Source organism: Scleropages formosus, chromosome 5 (genome assembly GCF_900964775.1).
Source record: "Scleropages formosus chromosome 5, fSclFor1.1, whole genome shotgun sequence".
Lineage (NCBI taxonomy): Eukaryota > Metazoa > Chordata > Actinopteri > Osteoglossiformes > Osteoglossidae > Scleropages > Scleropages formosus.
In genome coordinates, this window is record NC_041810.1 from 10,983,304 (window position 1) to 11,006,115 (window position 22,812).

At 45.5% G+C, this 22,812-nt stretch overlaps 2 protein-coding genes across 8 annotated transcripts in view; one reads left to right on the forward strand and one right to left on the reverse strand.

Annotated features, from left to right (window-relative positions):
- Positions 1-1,887: 1,887 nt before the first annotated feature.
- On the reverse strand, positions 1,888-4,428 carry dctn6 (dynactin subunit 6). Its single transcript, XM_018759586.2, has 7 exons — positions 4,355-4,428; positions 4,070-4,134; positions 3,854-3,959; positions 3,598-3,686; positions 3,363-3,410; positions 2,373-2,515; positions 1,888-2,259 (listed from the first exon to the last, which is right to left on the reverse strand). The coding sequence occupies exons 1-7, from the start codon at positions 4,390-4,392 to the stop codon at positions 2,161-2,163; spliced, it is 588 nt and encodes a 195-aa protein (XP_018615102.1). The 5' UTR covers positions 4,393-4,428; the 3' UTR covers positions 1,888-2,160.
- A 5,643-nt stretch (positions 4,429-10,071) lies between these two features.
- LOC108938755 (adhesion G protein-coupled receptor L3-like) overlaps positions 10,072-22,812 on the forward strand; it is a 147,383-nt gene continuing 134,642 nt past the window's right edge. For all 7 annotated transcript variants that reach the window (XM_029252166.1, XM_029252170.1, XM_029252169.1 and 4 more), the window contains exon 1: positions 10,072-10,315. The gene's annotated coding sequence lies outside the window, so the exon portion shown is untranslated. The remainder of the gene's footprint in view (positions 10,316-22,812) is intronic.

Genomic DNA, 22,812 nt, shown 5'->3' on the forward strand with positions numbered 1-22,812 from the left:
TTGAATCCAGATAAGTCTCCGTGGAGTTTGCATGTTCTTCTTGTGTTTCTGTGGGTTTCCTCCCACAGTTCAGAAGAGTTTTGAGTAGACTGATGACTAATTTGCCGCACATTGTGTGTACGTGCGCCCTGCGAAGTACTGGGGTCCTGTACAAGGTTAACCTTGTGTCTTTTGGATAGACTCCAGACATCCGTGACCCTGCATCAGACAAGCAGTTACTGACAATGGATGGATATTGACTGGCTGTGGTTTTGTCGCTACTGAGACACAGACCTTCCAACCCCGTCGAAACCGCTGATACGCATCTTACACATCAGTAAGAGTCTTTTTGCAATACAAAGTGTCTAAAAAGCTGACAGCTTCCCCAGACACTGCAACCAGAGGGGATCTCTGTGCTCCCTGTCCATCACACTGCGCTGCAGCAGCAGCCTCCTTCATCGCCGGGACGGGGGGGGGCATCGAGATGCAGGCGCACGTCAGCGCTGTCATTCCGCAAACCGTTCTGGGCCTTGTTGGCGTGACACGCACGCATCGGCGAGCTGACAGCTAGCGCGTCATCTCCGCATTAGACACGGCGGCTGTATTGGCACGTCTCGATGCCTCCTGAAACAAAGGCCTCTGCTAACTCGTGAGGCGCTGGGGGAGGTAGTGAGCAGACACACAAAGAAGGGAAATCCTGGCAGGTGATCCAGGTGAACGTCTCGCTGACACCCCAGATACACCAAACACAATCTCAGACAAGAGACTGATCCCTGAAGGTGTGCCACTTGCATTACGAGTTTGCCATGTGTTTATTCCCGCAGGCTGTAAGCTACAGCACAGCCGCGCCATGGCCGAGAGGCCTGAGCGCCCCAGGGTGGAGCCACGTGCCCCTGCTGGGGACCCACCAGCAAACTGCCTACAAGGGAGGAGGAGACAAACATCCACAAAACAGACTCCACAAAAGAGCAGGACCAGTTCACTGGTGGGCATCTGCTGTCTGGGTCACATGCGTGGTGGAGGAGCTCAGCAGTTATGGAACCTCGTGGTAGTTTTTCTACAAGAGCCTGAGGAACAGTCACACTACTGCTGCGGGATGAGCAGGGAGCATTGCACGCAGTGTGATGGAGGCAGTCTGATTGACAGTGGGCTGGAAGACTTCAAACGAGTACTTTGTTCAGAAGAACTTGGAAAATGCCCCCATGTGGAGTGTGTGTCATGGGTACAGCCGTGTTGTAACATAGAGACTGCTGCCCTGGTGAACATGCTGCAGGTGTGCAAGGGGGAGCTGTTCTGCACCACTCTGCTCATTGGGATTCTGAATGCCATGGGTTCCCCAATGCTGCAATTTGACCAGGAGCAGAGCGGGGGTAAACAGTACTGTCAGAGATCAGAGACAACTGCCAGGAAGAGCAGCGACACCCCAAGTGGGATGGTGCTACACTCCCATCCAGCAGCCGTGCCCTTCCCCCACTGCAGGGTGGTACTCTCACAGACACCAGGGGAGGGGAGCATACTCACAGCAAGGCCAAGGATGTGGTTAAGGCCACTAAAACCCTGCTACTTCACCGAGTTCCCCCAAGGCAACACTACCCAGTGACTCACCTACTGTGATTTACCTCAAGGTACGAGAGCAGCGCCCCCTGTGGACTGAGCGTTGTAGGGTCCTGACCCATTCCACGAACCTGTGGGTTCACGTTTGCGAGATGCCCTTCACTAATATCTGCACTACCAGACCCGATGTACAAGGAGGAATTCCATTAAAGAAAAAAGTTAATTTTACCACCCAACCCAACTGCAAAAAAAAATTACCTTTTGCATTTATTAATTCAGCAGATGCTTTTCTCCAAAGCAATGTACATCTCTGAGAACAATACAAAAAGAGCATCACATCAACAGAAGAGATTTTTCTTTTTAATGGCTGCAGTTGCAAAAAGAAAGCATTTTAAACATTCACCTAAATAAATTAATTAAACAAAACAAACAGTAAACAAAAAACTGAAGAGGACATTTTAGGAGGAATATATGTGTGGGTTGGGGTGCAGGCTCATTAGCATGACATTAACACTTGGCAGTTAAGTATTCTCTATTGTATGTTACACCCAGTCCAGCTGGACTTCCATCTCCAGCTAGCCATGATTCTCGTGGTCAGTCCAGGAGCATCACAGAACCAATGTAGTGCTAATTCTTCCCAGGAGTGCTGCTTCCTTTGACTGTCTTCTTCAGGTGGTGGTAGTTGGGCAGGATCTTCATCAGGAAGTCCAGCTGGAGGGTCTGTGGCTGCAAATCATACAGTATAAACAGTGACCATGTGTCAGCCACAGTCAAAACAGAATATAATCAGATGCAGCACCATGGATTTGAAGGTGGCAGGTGGTGGGAAGGTGGTCTACCTGTGGCCTCTCTGTCTGGACACGCCGCATGCAGCCTGACCCATAGATGACCGTGTTCTCTGGGATGACTTCGCATGTGTTCACCTGGCAGCAGCCTCCGATGATGCAGCCACTGGTCAGGATGACATTCCTGCCCACTTCCGCTGGGGGTCAGAGTGAAGAAACATCCGTATGGGGAAAAAGGAGCAAGGTACAAAGAGCTCTCAGTCTATTTGTTATCATTTACTATTATTATCCCCTTGTTGAAGTGTTTTAGCGTTTAATATGGACTCAGTGCTTTATTCAGAATACTCCTTTTTTTTTCACCAGCCGGACTCCGAGTTGTGAAATACTTCAGGATAAGTACCCTGCTCAAGGGCACAACAGCGGCACCTCAGGCATTAAAAAGATAACCAAAGACCCAGTGAGAAGTTCTCTCACACACACACACACACACACACACACACACACACACACACACACACACACACACACACACACACACAATCCGAACCGCTTGTCCCATATGGGGTCGCGGGAACCGGAGCCTAACCCGGCTACACAGGGCCTAAGGCTGGAGGGGGAGGGGACACACCCAGGACAGGACGCCAGTCCGTAACAAGGCATCCCAAGCGGGACTCGAACCCCAGACCCACCGGAGAGCAGGACCTGGTCCAACCCACTGCACCCCCCTGTGAGAAGTTCAGATCCTTAAATATCATTTTCCAGCACTGTCAGTTACCACGGTGACATCTCTGTGTGAAACATCCTAAAGAACAGTTTCACTGGACCAGGTACTTTACCCCTCTGACAACAAGAGTTAAGAGAAAACCTAACTTATACCACAGTCCATTAAAAAGCATTCAGGTCATAATACAAAGACAAATTTCAGATTTGTGATTTTGGAAATAAAACATTTCATAAACATTTGAAGGGTTTTGGGGTATTTTAACACACGCAACCTCTTCTGCACATACAGGGATGCGAGATGCGAAGCACAGGTTAACTCACCTTTGGACTCAATGACGTTGTTGTCCCCAATCTTCAAAGCTTGAGACACTACGGACTTGAGTTAAAGTTTTCCAAATATTTACATTAGCTAGTGAAGTATTACTTTAAAATGAAAGCAAAATACACGCTGTCCATTAAGATACTCACTCAAGTCCAACAACAGACATCTGAAGTGCAGTAAGAAATTATCATCATCGTGACGGCTACCGCCACCTGCGCTGCTACGGAAGGATACCACAGCCGACCTCAAACACATTGTTAATTCCGATGACCATGGTCTTGGGTTCCACACCCTCTGAGTCCGGCATGATGTTCTCAGGGTAGCTGGAGGTGAAAGAACGGGACTTTAAAGAAGGTATCGTGTACTTTGCCTGTTGATGGTCTAAAGGCAGTTGTGGGCCAGTCAATGCAACGGTCCGCTGTTGACGGTCATTGGTCAGTAGTCAGTAAGGACGGTCAGTGCGTGTGTCCGTCCAGGGAGGAGGCCGTACCCGTTGATGATGAGTGCCTGCTCCTCTATCAGGTTGCCTTCTCCGATCACTATGGGTCCAGCCTCGGCGATGATGCGGGCTTTGGGGTGGACGACTGTGCGTGGACCTGCGCTCACCGGGAGCACAAACATGTCAGTACACGTACACGTACACGTACACAGAAAAAAATAGAGACGTGCTGCTCAGAGTCTGACTCTGAGTCAGTGGAGGTCTCACCGATGGTCACATCGCCTTTTATCTCACTCTCCACACAGACCACGGCGCCGGCAGCGATTTTAGCGCTGAATGAAGAGCAGAAACACGGTTAAATCAAATGCATTTAAAGACTAGCAGTCAAGTCAGCAGTAAAACTCTTTTGCTCTGCCGCCTTGTCTCGGATTTCACAAGAATTATCACACCACCAATGATTCGCGCACAAACACTTAATTCCGACAGTATTCGAAACAGCGCACCTGTCGATACACAGGCACTTCTCTAACATATAAATACATTAAAAGATACCTTTTCTGCACCATTTGTTTAGCGTTGACGTCCGACATCTTGACGATCGGCTTATCGACACTGTATTAGTTCGCCTAAAATGAAGGCGGAAAAAGAGCGTTGATCGATGCGGTGGCGCTCGATTGAACAACCTGGCGCGTTCGGACTCCGTAGAAATGCTTTTGTCGCCCCATTCTGGATGTCAGTGGGACAGTGCAAGGAAAAGATTAAAAAATAAAAAAAAATCTGTGTCGCTTACGTTCCAAAAATAGCAGCGTTTGTCACTTAAAAATACTTATGAAGTGATGAAACTATTGCTGAGTAGAAATATTTTCAATTTCTCAGTGATACCAACGTTAATGTGTTGTACAGACGAAGGGGGGTGTTTCTACACAGAACCACACAAAAAAAAACATAGTTCATTATCCTCAGTGAGCAGTTCGTTTTACTCACTGAATTACCCCAATGTGAATTTCAGGCTATGGAAACAGTGGTGGGAGTGTGATGTTGAAGAGATGGGCTGCAGGGTGTTTTGGTTCTCAGCAGGACAGGACTTCAGTGTGTGCAAAGATCGTATTGAAATTGATAAACTGAGCATCTTCTGTTTTCAAAGCAAGTGGTCTCACTTCACAAAACACTCAGCAGAATAGGTGGCCGGGTGGCAACTTGACTGGATCCAGGTTCTGGGATCCCACACAGCAGGCCTGGATTGGCATTGCGTTGCCATGGCGATACGATCAGATGACAAAGAAGGTGGCTGAGCTGCAGCCCATCGCTCTCAGTTACTGGCTTCCCACCTCTGTCTGAAATTAGTGGGAAACAAGAGAGCCCTTTTTCTTGGACCTGGGGCAAATGCTGCCTGCCGGTGTCCCATCTGTCATGCCAGCACAGCGCAACTCAGTTAAGCACATCAATCACAATCCATATTTCTGGTGTTCCAGTAACATCTGCATGCCGGCAGCTGGAGATGATCTCTATACGACAGAGAAGGGAGATGTCCTATGTCCAGTAAGGAGAGTGAAAGTGTGGCACGAGGCACCGCTGCACCATTGAGCGAATATTCTCAATAACACTTTGCATTGTTTGACCTCAGGGGTCAGTGGGGTGAGCACCAGTAGTGTCACCAAAGAAGCTGTCCTTCTGTACGCACTTCCTGCAAATGATAAGTGATGTCTGGCACCCGGTGCCGCAACAGCCAGTTAACGGCATCAACGTAAGTTCCTGAAATTTATTACTCATGAGAGGAAGCTGAGTCAGAACATGAGCTGCTCACGATGGTCACAGTGTGGAAAATGCAATGACGCACAGTCCGGCCAACTTAGCAGAGAAAGCCAGTAGTATAGACAGTTGTAGATATATATGTACACACTGTTTTATTGATAAGGGGCCATTGAAGGTGATTTTGTGGTCCATCTGGAATTTAAAGTGAAGATTTTCTACTTTGAATTTAAATACATGTATGTTCACTAACAATATCTATTTTTTTTCTCCACTAAAATCTGCCACATTGAGTTGCTCATTATTGCTATAATTATTTAAAATTAATTTGGTGCTTTTCTCCAAGGTGACTTATAATGGAAGGTTTATACTTCCAAGCTTCGAATGTACAATTGGCCCCTTTTTTTTTAAACATATTTTTACTTTTTTCAAGGTAAGTACCCTGATCAAGAGTGTTGTAGCAGATGGGATTTGAAGTAGTTTATAGACTTTCACAGATTTGCAAACTCTCAGCACAAGTTGTATCATATGTGCACCTGGCTGTGTGTTTTCTCCATTCACTTCACTCAACATTTTAGAGAGTCTCTGTGTTCTTCTTCCAGCTGGAGGTTTGAAAGGAAGCTTGAAGGAGCAGCTGAAAGCAGCTGAAACGGTCCCTTCTGTGACCTTGAGAAGTATCTTAACCTGAATGTCATCAAATAAATACCAGTTGTATAAAGGAATCAAAGTGTGCAACTCTGTGCTGAGGCTCTTCAGGCTACAAACACAAGTGGGACCACAACTCGGTCTGTAACTTTATTACTATTAACTAACTCTTACCACTAAGTCATGAAAAATGAAATATTATTAATGCAATGTTAGTGTAATAAACGATTTTCTTTCACTGGTTAGTTTCTGTTCTATAATTAATAGTTTTGTTTTAGTATGTTTAATGCCAGGGGGGCGCAGTGGTGCAGTGGGTTGGACCGGGTCCTGCTCTCTGATGGATCTGGGGTTCAAGTCCCGCTTGGGGTGCCTTGCGGCGGACTGGCGTCCCGTCCTGGGTGTGTCCCCTCCCCCTCTGGTCTTACGCCCTGTGTTGCCGGGTAGTCTCCGGTTTCCCGGGACCCCATATGGGTCAAGCGGTTCAGAAAATGTGTGTGTGTGTGTGTGTGTGTGGGTGCTGTGGTATCTCTGCTCATGTGAGACAGCAGCAACAAACACTCTGTGACCCTCAACTGGATAAGCAGAGCAGAATCTGGATGAATGGATGGGTAAATAAACTGCATTTACATGAGGCAGAGGATCAGCCATCGATCTGCATATTAAGATGCACACTGCATGCTGATACCACTGGCATAAATGCGTTTTTTTTTCCTGTGGAAATTATGCAAAAGATGGCATCATTGACACTTCAAGTGCTATTGAAATCAAACTGTGCAGGCAGATCCGCTGACACGCTGCAAGCTGAACAATCGCTGTGCGTAATTGTTTTGGTGAGTAGGGGAAAAATCTCGCTCGGCGAGTTGATTTGCACGATGTCTCAGCCACCATTGACAAGGACCAAAGCATCAAAGCTGGCGTTACACATATTGATAAACAATTAAGTTGCTGATGAGCTGACAGGCCACCCTGCTGATGCTCTGACTTGTAGCTTTTCCCCGGGGCTTCATGTTTGCGGCTTCATAGCAAAACCCTAAGCAGTTCCTCATCCAACAGATGCTCCTAACAGCTACCCAGGTGAGTGCATCACTTCATTAGTTATTGACTTATTCCTCTGATACTTTTCTCCAAAATTACTTTTTTTTTGCCTATTTGTGCAGCAAGGTAATTTTTATTATATCAATTGCTCAAGGGTACTACAACAAAAGTGGAGTTCAGACCTGGATAAGGATAAAGGAGCAGCTTTAACCACTATGCCACCTGCTGGTGCTACAAGAATGGTAGACCATCCAACAGGAGTGAAGGTCCCTGTAGCAAAGCCATCAGCCTCAGAACTGCTCTGGATGAAAGCACCGGCCTAGCATTACAACCTGCAGTAAAAGAGATATGGACTGCTCTCATCTGTTTTATAGTACGATATTCCTATTATATAATGCAGTAAAATTCAGCAGTATAAGCTCACATTTAACTAAAGTAAATATAAGGTTCTTATGTGAAGCCCGTGTTGTGTAAGAGGGAAGAGGTCGCCCCGATAATGTATGAAACTCCTCACGTCTGGCCTTCCGATGTCCCAGCAGCTCCGCTGTGCGGGGAATCAGAGATCTTCACCTTGGATTAAAAGGGGGGAGGGGTCTTCTTCATTAGAGCCACATTTGCAGGCCTGCATACGAAGCAGCGCGCCACACATTGCTCTCAGAAACACACACCACGCTGCCAATTGCATATTGATGAACATTTACTAGGGCAGCGGAGGCGCAGTGGTCAGGGCTGTCACCTTACACTCCAAGGTCCTGGGTCCAACAAGCTGCTTCTGTACCATTCATCAAGGTACTTACCCTGAACTGATACAGTAAAAATTACCCTTGCTGTATGAATTACCCTTGCTGTCACTTTAAGTATCTCAGTATACAAACCTCACTCTGGAAGTCACTTTGCTGAAAAGTGACAGATGAATAATAATAATAATAATAATAATAATAATAATAATAATAATAATAATATGCACACAGTCTGGAACCAAATATGTTAATTCTCTTTAGATCACAACTGTAGAAGTGGGATTAGACAGATAGCCAGAAATTTCTACATTCATCTTTAGATGGGTTTACCAAGTTCAAGGTGGGAAAAAAGTTTATAATGAGGAAAGGTCATTTCCATGACAACTCACCACAGCTGGAAAGAGCAGCTGACACCTTGAGCAACATCAAAATGAGCCTCTTTAGGATCAGGCGTAATCCTAAAGTTCCCAAACATGTTCATATTACCATAAGAGATCATCAAAAAGGCTTCCTGTCATGATAACTGTGATAATCAGTTAATTGAACGTTCTCCATTATAGCTATCAAACTGCATCTTGCATATTTATGAACCCTTGCTGGATATTTAACATCCAGTCAGATTGTAGCATAAAAGATGAAGGTTAAGTGGACAGCAGGCAGCTTTAATCTTGAAAATAATTACAGAAAATTAAAATAATCAAGCAATTATAATTTGATAACTTATGCATAGTGTAAAAATTTGCCAATAAAACTATGTGAAACAGGCCTATCCTGGTTTTTTTTTTAGTTCAGTATTAATGTTTAAAGTGCAGCTGACGTGATGCCACTGAGCACCGAGAATGACAGATGTTCATCCTGAGAACTGAGGTTAATTTACAGTCTTCTGCTGGCACCCTGTTAGAGTTAGGAATTCTTTAACAGTTTAACAGTTCATTCTTTTTCACTGACATTAACATTTTAAAGGTGTACAGATAATTTAAAAATAAAAATACAATGACACAATTAACACAAAATAACATAATTTCATATACAAAGACTAAACAGCCAGCATTGTAGGATATGGTCAAAAGTGGTACATACCTTACAAACAAATAAAATAAATAAAAATAAATTAAGTTTAGTAAAAGTGGTCCTTTCCTGCATTAATAACGGAAGGTGACTGCGTTGGAGTGACGGAGGGGCGAAGCCGTGGGCTGTGACCCCAATGCGTGTGTGCACCAGAACTGTTGCAGGGCTTCACAAGGATTCCTGGAGTCACATTCGTCTGGAATGCGGTCAAGATCCTTGACCGGGTCCTACCTCGCTATTATACTATATATAATGATTGATTTACGAATAAAGCACATCAGTCAGCATGTGACACATATTGTGTGAGAGTGCTGCACCTCCAGTGATGTTTGCTTTTTGTAAAAGGTTCTTCTGTTTGATCAAGTGAAAAAAGTGATGGACGGGGGGTCGGCTGCGGGGTGGCTGGTCACTTGGCCGAAGGGCTGAACGGAGGTCACGGAGGTCACGGAGGTCAAATGGATTTTTTTGAGCACCTCACTCATAGCACATTGGTGTGACATTGCCAGGCAACCGCAACGGCGATAGGAATTTGGTTTTATTTATTCTTCGGGAATTAACGTTAAAAATATGCGTTTTTAATGTTAACAAACGTATTGATTTATATGTTTAATTTGACATCCAGTTTATATTGTTTTGGATTGTCTTTACCTGCTCCATTTAATAGTAAACCACCCATAAGTTCAAGTTACGGTTTGTCTATTGAGTCATCGCAGACCTGATAGGGGTGGGACAGATAGGCACGCACACACACAAGCACACACAAGCACACACACACACACACACACACACACACACACAGAGAGAGGCCCGTGCCTGTGTCTTTGCCCTTTCCACTGCTAGGTGGAGCCCGAGTCCGCGGGTTGAGCCGAGTTCCGGCTCCTGGTTTTCCTTCGCGCCCGCTCTCCCGCATCTCCCGCATCTCCCGCACCGCGGAGGCTCCACTCCGGAGCGGGACCGTCATCCTCTCAGACGCGGAGCTGCACCCGCGAGCGCAGGGCTGTGGATACCGGACAGCAGCGTGCTCTTCTCCCCCGGGGACGGATGTGACACCCTGACAGGACGAGAGATCCGCGCGGGGCTGCGATCATCAGGACAGCAGGAGCGCGTCAGCATCATCACCCCCGTGGGAGTGGGCGTCCGCTCACGAGGACCACGTCCACAGAGCCGAGACCCGAGAGAGCAGGTAGCAGGTAGCAGGAGCGGAGAGAAGAGCGGAGGAGACCCCTCGTCCAGGAGGAGATGCTCTGCGCACCACCTTCTCAGCATCTTCTCGGAGGTGAGCGTGAGGCTCTCCGGCGGGATCATCTTCTCCCCCTCTGTCGCCTTCATCATCATGTGCCTCCTCAGTCAGTCACCCCTACGTGCCCCCCTCGGAGCCGCGGCCGTTCCTTCCCCGTGTATTTACTGCATCTCATGTGTGTTTCATATGTATCTGTTGTTAACGTCCCGCGCGTGGCGGCACTTTGAGGTGAGGAAGAACAAGGGGCTCGAGCGCCACTTGATAACAAATAATCAGCGTTTCACGGACCCCCCACAGCCACGAGCGCGCTGCTGAGTTCCTTCCCAACTGAAATATTTTGCGGTTGAGTCGAAAAAAAGCCGTCCGCTTTTTTAGTTCAAGTTGCTTTATTATTGTCATTATTAATTTCCCCGAATTTCTCTTTCCCCCACCATTCATTCAGTGAACCTCCGGCGGATCATTATGAACACGGCGGTGAGAATTTAAGACACCGTGCTGCGAATGAAGGACACTGCTATTAAAGTAAAAATAACCCTCAGTCATTACTCGTGGACGAGGAGGTTTGCCATCATCGAAAAAAAGCAAAGTATAGTCATTTTTACCAGTGTAAATGTATGTATACGCGCCCAGCCTCATAATTGCTGCTCTTATTGTTGTTGTTGCTGTTTTTATTAATCATGTCTGCAATGATTCAATGGTGTAAGGTGGGATTTTCTATGAGGTGCTGTAGATACATTGTGTTTTATAAATGAATAGATCTATGAGTCAGTGCCCGTGTGAAGAAGGCTGGAGGGTCATGCTACACATACACTTGATTTATTTTAGTTGAGCCAGTAATATATGGAGATGATTCCATGTGCAATCAGTACTAGTAATTCCTTCACGAGGAGGAGGAGAGGTGTAGTTGTTCTGCTGGGTCTGGGATTGAAGGCTTGGTGACACCAAGCTGTCCGTTTCTCTTCTCTAAATGCCTCCACATGAGGGGAGACGTGACGCAGCGGTGCTTTTGCATCGTCTGTATGGAAAATATTGCTGTGGGTAATAGCGGTGGTGTGGGGAGCAGGCTGTCAGTTCTTGGTGGTGGGTCTCAGGTTTGGGCCCTGGGGTCACCGGCTGCTCCGCAGCCCTCAACTTTTCCGTCAATGGATCTGAATGGGGGTGTCTGCAGCCTCCATTCACACCTCTTCATTACCAGTCCTCTGTCAGAGTGTTCGTACACATGCGCCCACACGTGCACACGTGTGTGTGGACATTCTGACAGAGGACTGGTGTACAGTCCATTGACCGCTGTTATTCCGCCAAATGTGCCTGCATGCGCTCTAAGTCACAGGACGTACCTGGACGTCAGTGTGGATGGTGCTTGTCGGACTTTACTGTGGGAAACAGGACATGTGCACATGCGCAGCCGTTGTCAGCATCTCCGTGTTTACTGCACGTTTAATGCGCTCGCATCCCAGATGTTTCACGGGAGGACGAGGCAGGGTGTCTGTGTGGCGATCAGGCCGACGCATCGTCCTCTCAGGGTTATTCCTCGTCTTCCTCGTCTTCTTCCACGGGCGGCGAGTGTTTTATTTCCAGTGCCGAGCGCGGTGACAAGGGCCTTTTTCTCGTGTCCTGCTCCAGAGACTTTGACCAAAAGGCCTCCGTGCCGCTGCCAACTTTGCTGGCAGCTGCTGCACCAGACGAACCAACGCTCTTCTCCCAATAAACAGTGGCAAAAGCAGGCAGAAATGAAAGCAAATCACATCTGCTGGTTTTATTTTCTTGCATTTGTCTGGCTTTTATTATTTATCTACGAGCTGTAAGGAAACCCTTTTGGACGGTGGTGTGAAAAGGACCTGTTTGTTTGTTTTTTCCTTTGTTTAATTGAGCTGATTTTTCTCTTGCTCTGTGTGTGTGTGTGTGTGTGTGTGTGTGTGTGTGTGTGTGTGTGTGTGTATGTGTGTGTGTGTGTTCATCCTGTGAAATCCTCACTGCAGGCACAGCTCAGAGCTCTGCAATCTCCCGTCAGTTAGGCGACATTCAGTTCCTGCTAATTGGTGTCAACTTCGCGGCGCGCTTTTCTTTTGTTATTTTTTTTGATTTTTTTTTGTTTTGTTCACGTTTTTCTTCATCACACAGGCTGACTGCAGACTGCAGTTCTGTTACAATTAGAAAAGTCAGAAATCTTAAGAACAGCAGCAACTGTTTTCACATCGATGGCTGGGATGCCAGGAAGAGCTCTGTGGAGGAAGAGTTTTGGTTAGATTGTGCGACCCCACACCCTTTGACCCCTTTTTTCGTAAACCTCAGCTATGTTTAATATTAACCACACTAATCCCTCTGTGAAGTACAGTGCTGCTTGAAAGTACATGAAGCCCTTGTGTCCCTAGGCTTTACCACGATGTGGTTATTTAATGTGTAGCAGCCTTTCTCATGTGACATAATAGGTGTGTAATGACAAAATCCACATGTTGTTTAGAGGAAATCATGTGTGTAGAAGAAAGATGGAAATAATGCAGGTGCAAAAATAAGTAAACCCCAAGCTGCATTGGTCAAACCAAGTAGGTAAGTAGAATCAGGTGTGTAAACCATAGTCATTTATTCATCTTGTAAGTTTATGATAATATATTATACAAGAATAATTATCATCCCTATAGGGTTTACATACTTTCAAACAGCAGTAGAGGATGTTTTTTTAGATGTGTTGTGTTCCTTGCATATACCGTATTCGAAACAGTGCGAAGTGGGGGCGCAGGGGCATGGTGGTGCAGTGGGTTTGACCGGGTCCTGCTCTCTAGTGGGTCTGGGGTTCGAGTCCTGCTTGGGATGCCTTGCGATGGACTGGCGTCCTGTCCTGGGTGTGTCCCCTCCCCCTCCAGCCCTACACCCTGCGTTGCCGGGTTAGGCTCCAGCTCCCCGCGACCCTGTATGGGACAAGTGGTTTCAGACGGTGTGCGTGTAACAGTGTGAAAACGGTGGACTTGTGGCTGACTGGCAGGGTCAAGTTTTGAAAGAGAATTTTACTGTCTTTGTGGTACAGCAAAGTGTAGTAAATTTTTCAGTGTGACAAAGCCAAGACTTTATTCATTCATGACTGTGACTCTTTCGCCGTTTGGTTTTTTTACGATGGAGCAGATTGTGAAGAATCGCATAGAAGTGGTGTTGAACAGCACCTGTAGTGGGACTCATAGTAGGCGCGTTCACTCTTCCCAGGTCTTTAAAAAACAGAAGTCTGAAACACGAAACGGCCGCATCTTTAAAAAGAAAGGAGATTAATCTGAACAGTAATTACAGCGATCCATTCGGCACATGAGAATTGCACATTACAAGGAGTTTCACTTACAGCATAATACCCATTTTTTGACTTATATGCATTTCTTTGAGTTTTTGAGGACCGAGTTCGGATTTTTGTGCTTTCTAAAACCTGAGCGGTGTGACGCATTTACATTTATTTATTTAATCATGCATCAGACACTTTCCTCCAAAGTGAATTACTGTGGCTATTAATTAGTATTTGGCTGACACCTTTGTCCAAGGTCACTTACAGTGTTAGATACACTACAGAAAAATCCCTGCAGTCATTCACATATCTGTACAGCAGAAGAAATGTAACACATGCTCATACACACAGAGAGACAGAGAGACAGACACATACACACACACTACTGGCAATTTAGGGTCATCAGTTCACCTGAAACCCCTGGCATGGCAAGAACATACAAACTGCACACAGACTATTCTGGGATCAAACTCATATCCACTCACACAGCCCGGGAGTTGTGGGACACCACGTCAGTTTGTTTACTTAGCACGAATTAATTTGCTTTGTTTTTATACATTTCTTTTGTCTTTGCCATCTTATTTTGCTTTCTGCTTTAAAGATTAAATTAATACATAACCACTGAATATCATATGTATGTATGTTGTCGCTGTTTATGGTGTAGAGAAGAGCTGAACGAGCACTGGCAGACACTCAGATGGTACTACTACGACTATTACTACTACTAATAATAATAAAAAGCCATACAGTATTGTACAGTAATTAAGAAAGGGAACGGCTATGTTGTTTTATGATAACTGATTTTAACTATTGCAGTAATAGTTCCGCAATTTAATGGAATTTGGTGATATTTTAGCATAAATGAGTGTTGCTATTAGGGGTTCAGGAATCATGAAACTTTTTTCCATTGAAACTAATGGTAATTACTTTGCAACAGTGCAATTTCTTGTTATGTAAGTTTGATTGCATCTTTTTACAGTATGCATAAGATTATGAAAAATAAATGTTGCCAGATTTACAGGAAATGCTAGCAGTGTGTTATGCTGTCTCTCATTTGTTTGGTTAAATTATGTCATGTTATGATATTTTGTGTTTATTTACTTTCCTATGCAGCCAGTTGGTTATGATGCTCTTATGCACATCTGTTAGCGTCAGCATAGAAAACGGCATTCTGTCCCTTGTGTACCATAGTAGCACCATAGTAACAGCATGAAAAAGTCACTACACACATGTGCAGGTGCGCTGTGAGGAGGATCACGAGACGCGGCCTGTTGCCTGGCAGACCGACCTCACACAGATAATGTTTCATGTATGTTAGTTTGTTAATAATGAACGTCTTGAGCTCTGTGTCGGCACGCTGCAGCTCCCAGGTCCTCTTTGCGCAACTGTGCTGTAGCTTTCTGGGAGAAACACTGTGCTAGGTTTTCCCTGAAGTACATCTCATGCAGGAGTAAATACGTATATGCGTGTGATCATATAAATGTGACAAGAGTGGAAATGAAAGATATATGTGTGTATATATATATATATATGTATATACAAGTTCACACACACACAGTGTAGGTAACCACTTGTTCCCACTGGGGTCGCAGCGAACCGGAGCCTAGCCCAGCAGCGCAGGGCATGGGCCCGGGGGGGAGGGTACGCACACCGGACAGGACGCCAGTCTGCCGCAGGGCACCCCAAGCAGGACTTGAACCCCAGACCCATCACACAGCAGGCCCCGGCCAAGCCTGCTACGCCACTGCGCCCCCCCGTATATATATTATATATAATAATAATATTAAATATATACAGTATTATATTATATATATTATAGTGAGTGACAGAGAGAGTGTGTGTGTTCCACTGATGTATGGATGAGTGACGTAGTGTATCTAGCAGTGTAAGTCACCTTGGTGAATAAGGTGTGTGGGCTCATAACACTACATAGAGTTCATTGGAAGTCGCTCTGGAGAAAAGCATCTGCTAAATAAATGAATGTAACTGTAAATGTAAATATAAATGTAAAGATGATGTATGAAACAATGTCCTTGCCCAGTGTCTTAAAACAATGCTTTTTGTCACTATGAATCAGGTGGATGATGGAAAAAAAAATCATTAAATACTGTTAATATACTAAAAAAAACTGATTACATAAAAAAACTGATTACACTGGGGGATCTCTGTGTACATTATGCCATTGCTCTATATATTCAGTTTAGTTATGCATATTTATACATATATGTAAGAGCTGGCATAATCACACTTTGGTTTGTCTGTTTCCGCTTCCAGCGACTTCAGAAGCATTGCAGAAGCCAAGACATTTTTTTTTTTTTTTTTTTTTTGTAAAAAAGTCATGTGGCTGGTTGTTTATTAATGACATTTTCAAGGCCAGTCATGCGTTATTGATGAATCATAGCTAAACATTATCCACAACGCTTCACCGGTTCCTCCCAGGGAATAGCGATGATGGACTCCAGAGGATATAAAATACTCATTTGGCCATTTAAAAGGTGACATTGTCTGCCCTGTTACACATTTTTGTTTCTGCTGTTATGTCAGAATGGCTGAAAAATAATTAAAATGGCCTTGGAAGTCTGACTGGACAGGTATCACTACGATAGCGCTACACGTAACATGTCATTTTTAGTCATCTTATTAATGGTACGGTAAATGCACAAATGTGGACCAAAGGTTTTTTTTTTTATTTTATTTATTTTTTTTTGTGAAACTGTGGTTTATTTATGATAAACAAGCCAATTATGGCAAGCCTGTCCTCAGTGGATTTCTGAGATCTGTTTCCTTTGTCACTCCAGGAGGTGTGCTACAGTACAATTAGTCTGAAATGGATAGTGGTTCCCCTGTGGCTGTATTTACGGGAAAGGACTCTGGTGCTCTGTTGAAGTGTCAGGTCTACACGACAGCAGTCCGCATTTGTTGTGTACCGTTCTTTGTCGCTAATTTGAAGCTGAAGACCAGTTTATACTCATTGCGTCTCCATGCACTGTGTTGCTCATAGCTTCCTGCTATCTAGCCATTGTTCAGTATGTGTGAATTGCCTTGGAGCCACTTATGAAAGAGTTTGCTGATAAAAAGCTGCTGGGCATTTTGAGACGGGAAAATGGAAATGACCATCGAATTATACTGTACTTTACTACATGGGAGGGCGCGGTGGGGAGGCGGGTTTGCCGGGGCCCGCTCTGTGGTGGGTCTGGGGTTCGGGTCCTGCTTGGGGTGCCTTGCGGCGCACTGCTGTCCCGTCCTGGGTGTGTCCCCTCCCCCTCCAGCCTGCGCTCTGTGTTACCGGGTTGGGCTCCGGTTTGCCGTGATCCCGCTCGGGATAGGCGGTTCTAGACAGTGTGTGTGTGTTTACTACATGGGGAGGGGCTGTCAGGTGGCGTATGGGGTTATAGCTGCTGCCTTGCAGTTGAAATTTCCAGGTTTGAATCCTTCCTCCTGCAGTAGTGCCGTTGATTGAGCAATTTCCCCTGAGGTGATACAGTAAAAATTACCCTGCTGTATAAATGGGTAAATCACTGTAAGTTGGTGTACAAACCTCAGAGTGTAAATCAGTTTGGGCTAAGGTGTGAAGTGAATGTGTGTGTTCGTGGAAGCCGTACAAATGGTTAACTTTTAAACTTTCCTCTTGGCAAACAGACTGATTGCGAAGAGCAACTCTGAGCCTGAAGATCTGCAGTTCTGTGGCTGAAATTTCCTGAGAGCTGAAACGCCGTCAGAGGTTCGGCTCGCGATCGATACTGTCAGCGCTGATTGTGCGTAATGGATGGCTAATGGCAGCAATTTGATTAGCGGCCACCGTTCTAATCAATGACGATTTGAGCAATGTTGAGATACCCCTTGGTTGGATTGCGGTCAACGAGTTTCCTTGTGTAATAATTTACTGACTGCTGATATGTGAGGTCCGAGAGCAGTCGGGGCGGGAATGACATCACTCCTAGGAAAACGGCCCTTCCCTGAAGAAGAATGTCTTGTATTGTTGGAGACATGGTTTGAAACCTTGTTCCCTCACTTCTTTTGATGCTCTGTCTCTATATACAGAAAACATGCTTTGTGAAGCTGTCACTTAATGCTTCCCACAATCCATCAGAAGTGAGGGTCCTGGCTTTCTGTAAGTGCTCAAATTATTGCCTTCCTTTGCCAAGTTCAAGCGTTGTCTAGACGCTATTTGTCAAAAATCGAAGGTGACTCAAAAGCTCAAAGCACTTAACCATTTTAACTTTTGAGTAAGGGTTCTTACATGATTCCAAGGAGGGTGGGGGGGGGGTGGACCTTGGGGGCGGCGGTGTGTCCATAGGGCATGCACAATGACTGAAAAACAGCTTTCAAAGTCTCATTTCTGCTAAGAAAACAATGCGCATGAATCCCTTCCCTTGAAATGGATGCAAAATATAAGGTTTGCAGATGGACTCGTCCCTGTGGGCCCGGGAGGGGGGGAGGGGTGAAGGGAGGTTGTGGGCTCTCGCAATCCCCTGCTTCTTTCAAATAACCATTTCCACAGCTCCTTCCTTGCCACTGTGTGATTTATTCCTCCGTATTGTTTTTAGCGTAGTTGTAACATAGCATTATATTATGATTATTTCAGTCCTGCACACTGTGTGGAATGAAAACACATGCTACATATTTCCATTTTATTTTTTATGTTGCAGCCTAATACCAGATAAATATTAATGCCCCTCTTAAGCAAATATTTCTGTACGGAAGCTAATGAAATTACAAAAATCTGTTTTTCACACGGTAAGCTGGGAATACGCAGTTCTATCTAGCCAGTTAAACACATCCCGGGGTTATAATTGACTACTGGTTCAACTTTAAACAGTTTTTTCAGGTTTAATCTATTTTGATCAATATGCTTTCCTTGACAGTATTAACCGTATGAATGACAAGAGAGGTCCCTCATGTTTTTCCCAACTGTCACACAGGAGTGCAGTGGGAGGACAGCTTTGGGTCAGGGGATGCTCCTTGAGTCAAGACAAACCCTACAGGTTGTTGCTTTCAGGTGTATTGAGTCATAACAAGTCAAGGACTCAAATATTCAGTGGTTCCTTTACAAACTGGGGGCAAATGGTGTTACTCCCAATCAATCCCCGCCTCCTACATCCGGACCACAGTAGCTCTCTAGATTTGCTTATTTCCAAACTGTTGTTTATGTTTTCCATGTTTATATTTCCTTGGAGTTCATTTGTAATTTGCTGTAGTTACTTTATTTAATCTTCTGTCCGTGGTGGAGCTGTAGGTCTTGAAACACCGCTGCCTGTTTCCATTCGTTTCCTTCCTTTGACCCCCTAAATCTCGGTGCGTTGAAACGTGAAGGCTGCAGGTTCATTAGGAGTCATAGCAACAGGCCTCTGGACTGATAATGGAGACAAAACAGCACCCAGTGTTGCATGTTTGGTATGAAAAGGAGGAGGTGGTGAATGACATAATCCTGTGGATTTAGAGAGGGTGATAACCTCTTCGCTTTGGTAACACAGGGACTCGAGGAGAAACTTAGTTCAGACCCCTCAGAGCCAAACTTACCGCTTTTTGATGGAGTAAACAGTGTTGTGGCGGAGAGAAAACAGCCCTAGCACTCTAACTGGCCCGTAGCTACCATCCACATTGTACTCACAGCACTTCGAACAGTTCAAAAGGGTTTCATTGTGCGAAATTTTCTTATAAACCTTTATTTATGACCCTTTTTTCCTAGGTGACTTACAGTGTGAGGTTTGTACACTGAGCTACATACACTGATTTACCCATTGATGCAACAGGGTCATTTTTACTCTGTCAATTTAGGGTAAGTATCTTGACCAAGGGTACTACAGCAGGACAAAGTGTTTGAACCGGCAACCCTCAGATTGCAACTCAGTTGGCCGGTTCTAGTCATTCTGGGCTGAATTGTGTTCAGGTTGTTTGTGTATTTGGAGGGAAGCATACGGTACAGGAAAAAAAAGGAAATCTGGGGTTATTCTCAAATTCAAATTATCTGCAAATGACAAAATTATGGTCGGAGTTACTGAAGCCACATCTAGTCTCCTGACCACACCCATGCAAACATCCGCAGACCGCACATTTCCATATGAATCATCAGACACAAAGTAGCGAGGAAGAACAAGTATGACACAGGTGATAGAATTCATCTATAAATTGGTTTCTTGTTATTAATTAAAATTAATTACTTTGACAGGTCCGAGATAGGCACACCTTTGTGAAGGGGACTGTAATCAGCTCTGACACAATCTATTATTAAAAGTGTTTGAATACAGAACCTCTAATTTGCTTCATGCCCCAGATTGCTGCAGTGATTCACTGTTACCGTTGCTCATCATTTCTGGTTCCTTTTGGATATTAAACCGAGATCCTGAAGTCCGGTACTGTTGTAGGTACTCCCGATTAATACAGCTTCCTACATTTTAATGTTTATTATTATTATTATTATTATTATTATTATTATTATTATTATTATAGGGGGGCGCGGTGGCGCAATGGGTTGGACCGGGTCCTGCTCTCCAGTGGGTCTGGGATTCGAGTCCCGCTTGGGGTGCCTTGCGATGGACTGGCGTCCCGTCCTGGGTGTGTCCCCTCCCCCTCCGGCCTTACGCCCTGTGTTGCCGGGTAGGCTCCGGTTCCCCGCGACCCCGTATCGGACAAGCGGTTCAGAAAATGTGTGTGTGTGTGTATTATTATTATACTGTAATACTTTGTGCTCATACTCAGCTTTTTCTTGTCTGAGCCATGGGGAATTGCCAATGACTGACTGTCAGCCTGTCAAAGTCTTCAACGTGGGGCTTGGGCTAGTTGCTCTGGGGGGCGCTGGGTGGAACCTGAATTCAGTCTAACGCCAACCCTAAACCTAAAATTAACTCTAACAGCAATGTTAAAACCAAGCCCAACCCGAACACTAACTCTAATAGTAACCCTATTACAATAATGCCCACACTGTCTGTGGACTTTTCGGCATCTGCAGGCTTTAAAAAGGAGGCAGTAAAGTAGGTTTACATCCAACAAGTCTGAGATGGGGAGGAAAAGTCTGCTGTGAGCAAATCTAGGTGAATAAAGATAAAGTTAAATATGCAAAGTGCACTATGCATTTTATATAAGTTTTCAGTGGTTAAGATTTTTATATCTGACCCTTTTAAAGATCAGAGTAAGGCTGGTGTAAAGTACAGACACTGGGGCTCAGAACTGGGATGTCTCCTCTTTTTTGGCACAGGGGTTGGAAATTTCAGCAAAGGCTGCTGATGTCAAGTAGCCCTGTTTGTTTCGATGTTTTGACCTACCTAACCTAATCATTGTACGGGCAGAAAGTTTGTTTTGATGTGGGCAGCCTCCTGAGCAGTGGTTCTAGTCGAACCTCCTGTTGTTGTGCTCTTTATCAAGGTACTTACCGTCAACTGATATGATAAAAATTACCCTGCTGTATAAGAGCAAGTCATTTCCTAGCTTCACTCCAAGTTGCTTTGGAGAAAAGGATCAGCTGAATGAATAAAATGCTAAATAACGAGAAAGCAAAATTAGTGCATATTCATTGAGATGGCAAAAAAAGCAAGATGTTTCTAGAAAAATCATGGCTGGCAAAAGCAGTTTGTTTTAAAACATGGCGACTTTTTCATTTCCTCAAAGTGCCAGTCCTCTGAGAGATCCAGCGAACCAGACGGTTAAACAATCTGGGAATTATGATATGCTGTGTGGGTCAAGGCCGCGGGAAGTGGCCATTCTGGTTTTGCGCTGGTGGAGGCCACATGTTTTTCCATTTTATCACAAATGATTAGAACACAGGAGAGAAAGACCTCATTGTTTCAAGGGTTAGCAAAAGGAAAAAGCAACTCTCCAGAGGTGCCCGCAGTTATTCGGAGAGATAAGTGGGGCTGCGGTCATTGTTGGCGTCCGGCTGAAGGACAGGTCCGTGGCTCGAAGCTACACGTGAAGAGGGTGTGAAGGTCTCCAGCCACTGAGCCGCTCTCCGCCCATTGGTGCTCACGTGACCGTCCCGCAGTCTGTCCATTTGACAGCTTTACGGTTCGACCCCTGCGGCGGCAAGAAAAGGAGCTCCAGCAATGTTAAAAGGGACGTGTCTAAACAAAGCCGCATGCGCATTGTGTTTATTGCATCAAATTCATTTCGGTAATTTATGCATTTTAATTTGAATAAAAGCTTGAACCGGGTCCGTGGCCCATGGAGCCAAACGGAAGGGCCGGGGCCACGCCGGATGATTTGTTTCGCGGGGAGTCTGATTTGGAGGGACTCGGTGCAACACCCTCTCAGCTGACAGTCAGGGTGCTCGGGACGCTCGTCACAAGGTCACTGTGCCATGGCGTCCCCAACATCTGCCCTCCGTCCGACTCACTCGCGCCCCCCATGACCACGCGCTCTTTCTGCCGTGATGTGGACATAATTATTTTCACTGCACAAGTGAGTCCACAAAAGCGCGGGCCGTACTTCATTACCTTCCGTGAGCGGAACGTGACCTGGAGCTCAATGCTCTCCTTCCTCGTGTTTGCACGCGCGCTTGTGGAGTAAATCACAAAATGGGCATCAGCTCCGTGTCGCCTGCAACGCTGCAGAAATGACCTGGTTTGTGTGTAATTGCATCGGAAACGCTGAACCGATTTCCCATGAAATCGCTGGTGCTGGGTTTGGTAATGAGGACCTTATGGTTATTGCACATACGGAGCTCACAGGCGACTCTGTGGTAAAATTTCAAAACATAACAGTATAAACAGCCGTTTGGAAAGAGGGCTTGGGGGTGCCCCCCCCCGTGTGTGTGGACGAGTGGCGTTTTTAACTGCTGCTGATGTGTCCTTTTTCTGGAATAAAGTGTAGTAAAATTGTGGTTTGTTCTGGTAATGTACAGTCCCCGTGTGGATCTTTGCTCCAGCAGGAGACGCTGACCTGTGTGGAACTCAGCCCCCCAAGCCTTAAACCTCTGTTCCTTAACTACTCCCTGGAGAAAATGTGTGCAGAACTCATGTCCACTGAGAGGCCTTTGAAGAGGACCTTGAACAAGCACACCAGCAGCAGCTGATCTGGGTTCGAAGGCTGCCATCTAGAATGCTGCGGCAACAGTTGCGTTTGACCCGCAAAAGGTGGACAAGTGTCTCCTCTCTTGTCTCTCTCTCCCTGTGGCTCTCGGTGTCAAGCAAGAGTGCTGTGTTCCTGGCTGTGATCAAAGTCACTAGGGGTCCAAAATCTAAAATCAGCCAGTCCACAGTTTTATCCCTCGGAGCTGCAGCATTCAAGAAGGGTCTCAACCCCATCTATTTTAGAGCCACTTCTCTGCTGATCTCCT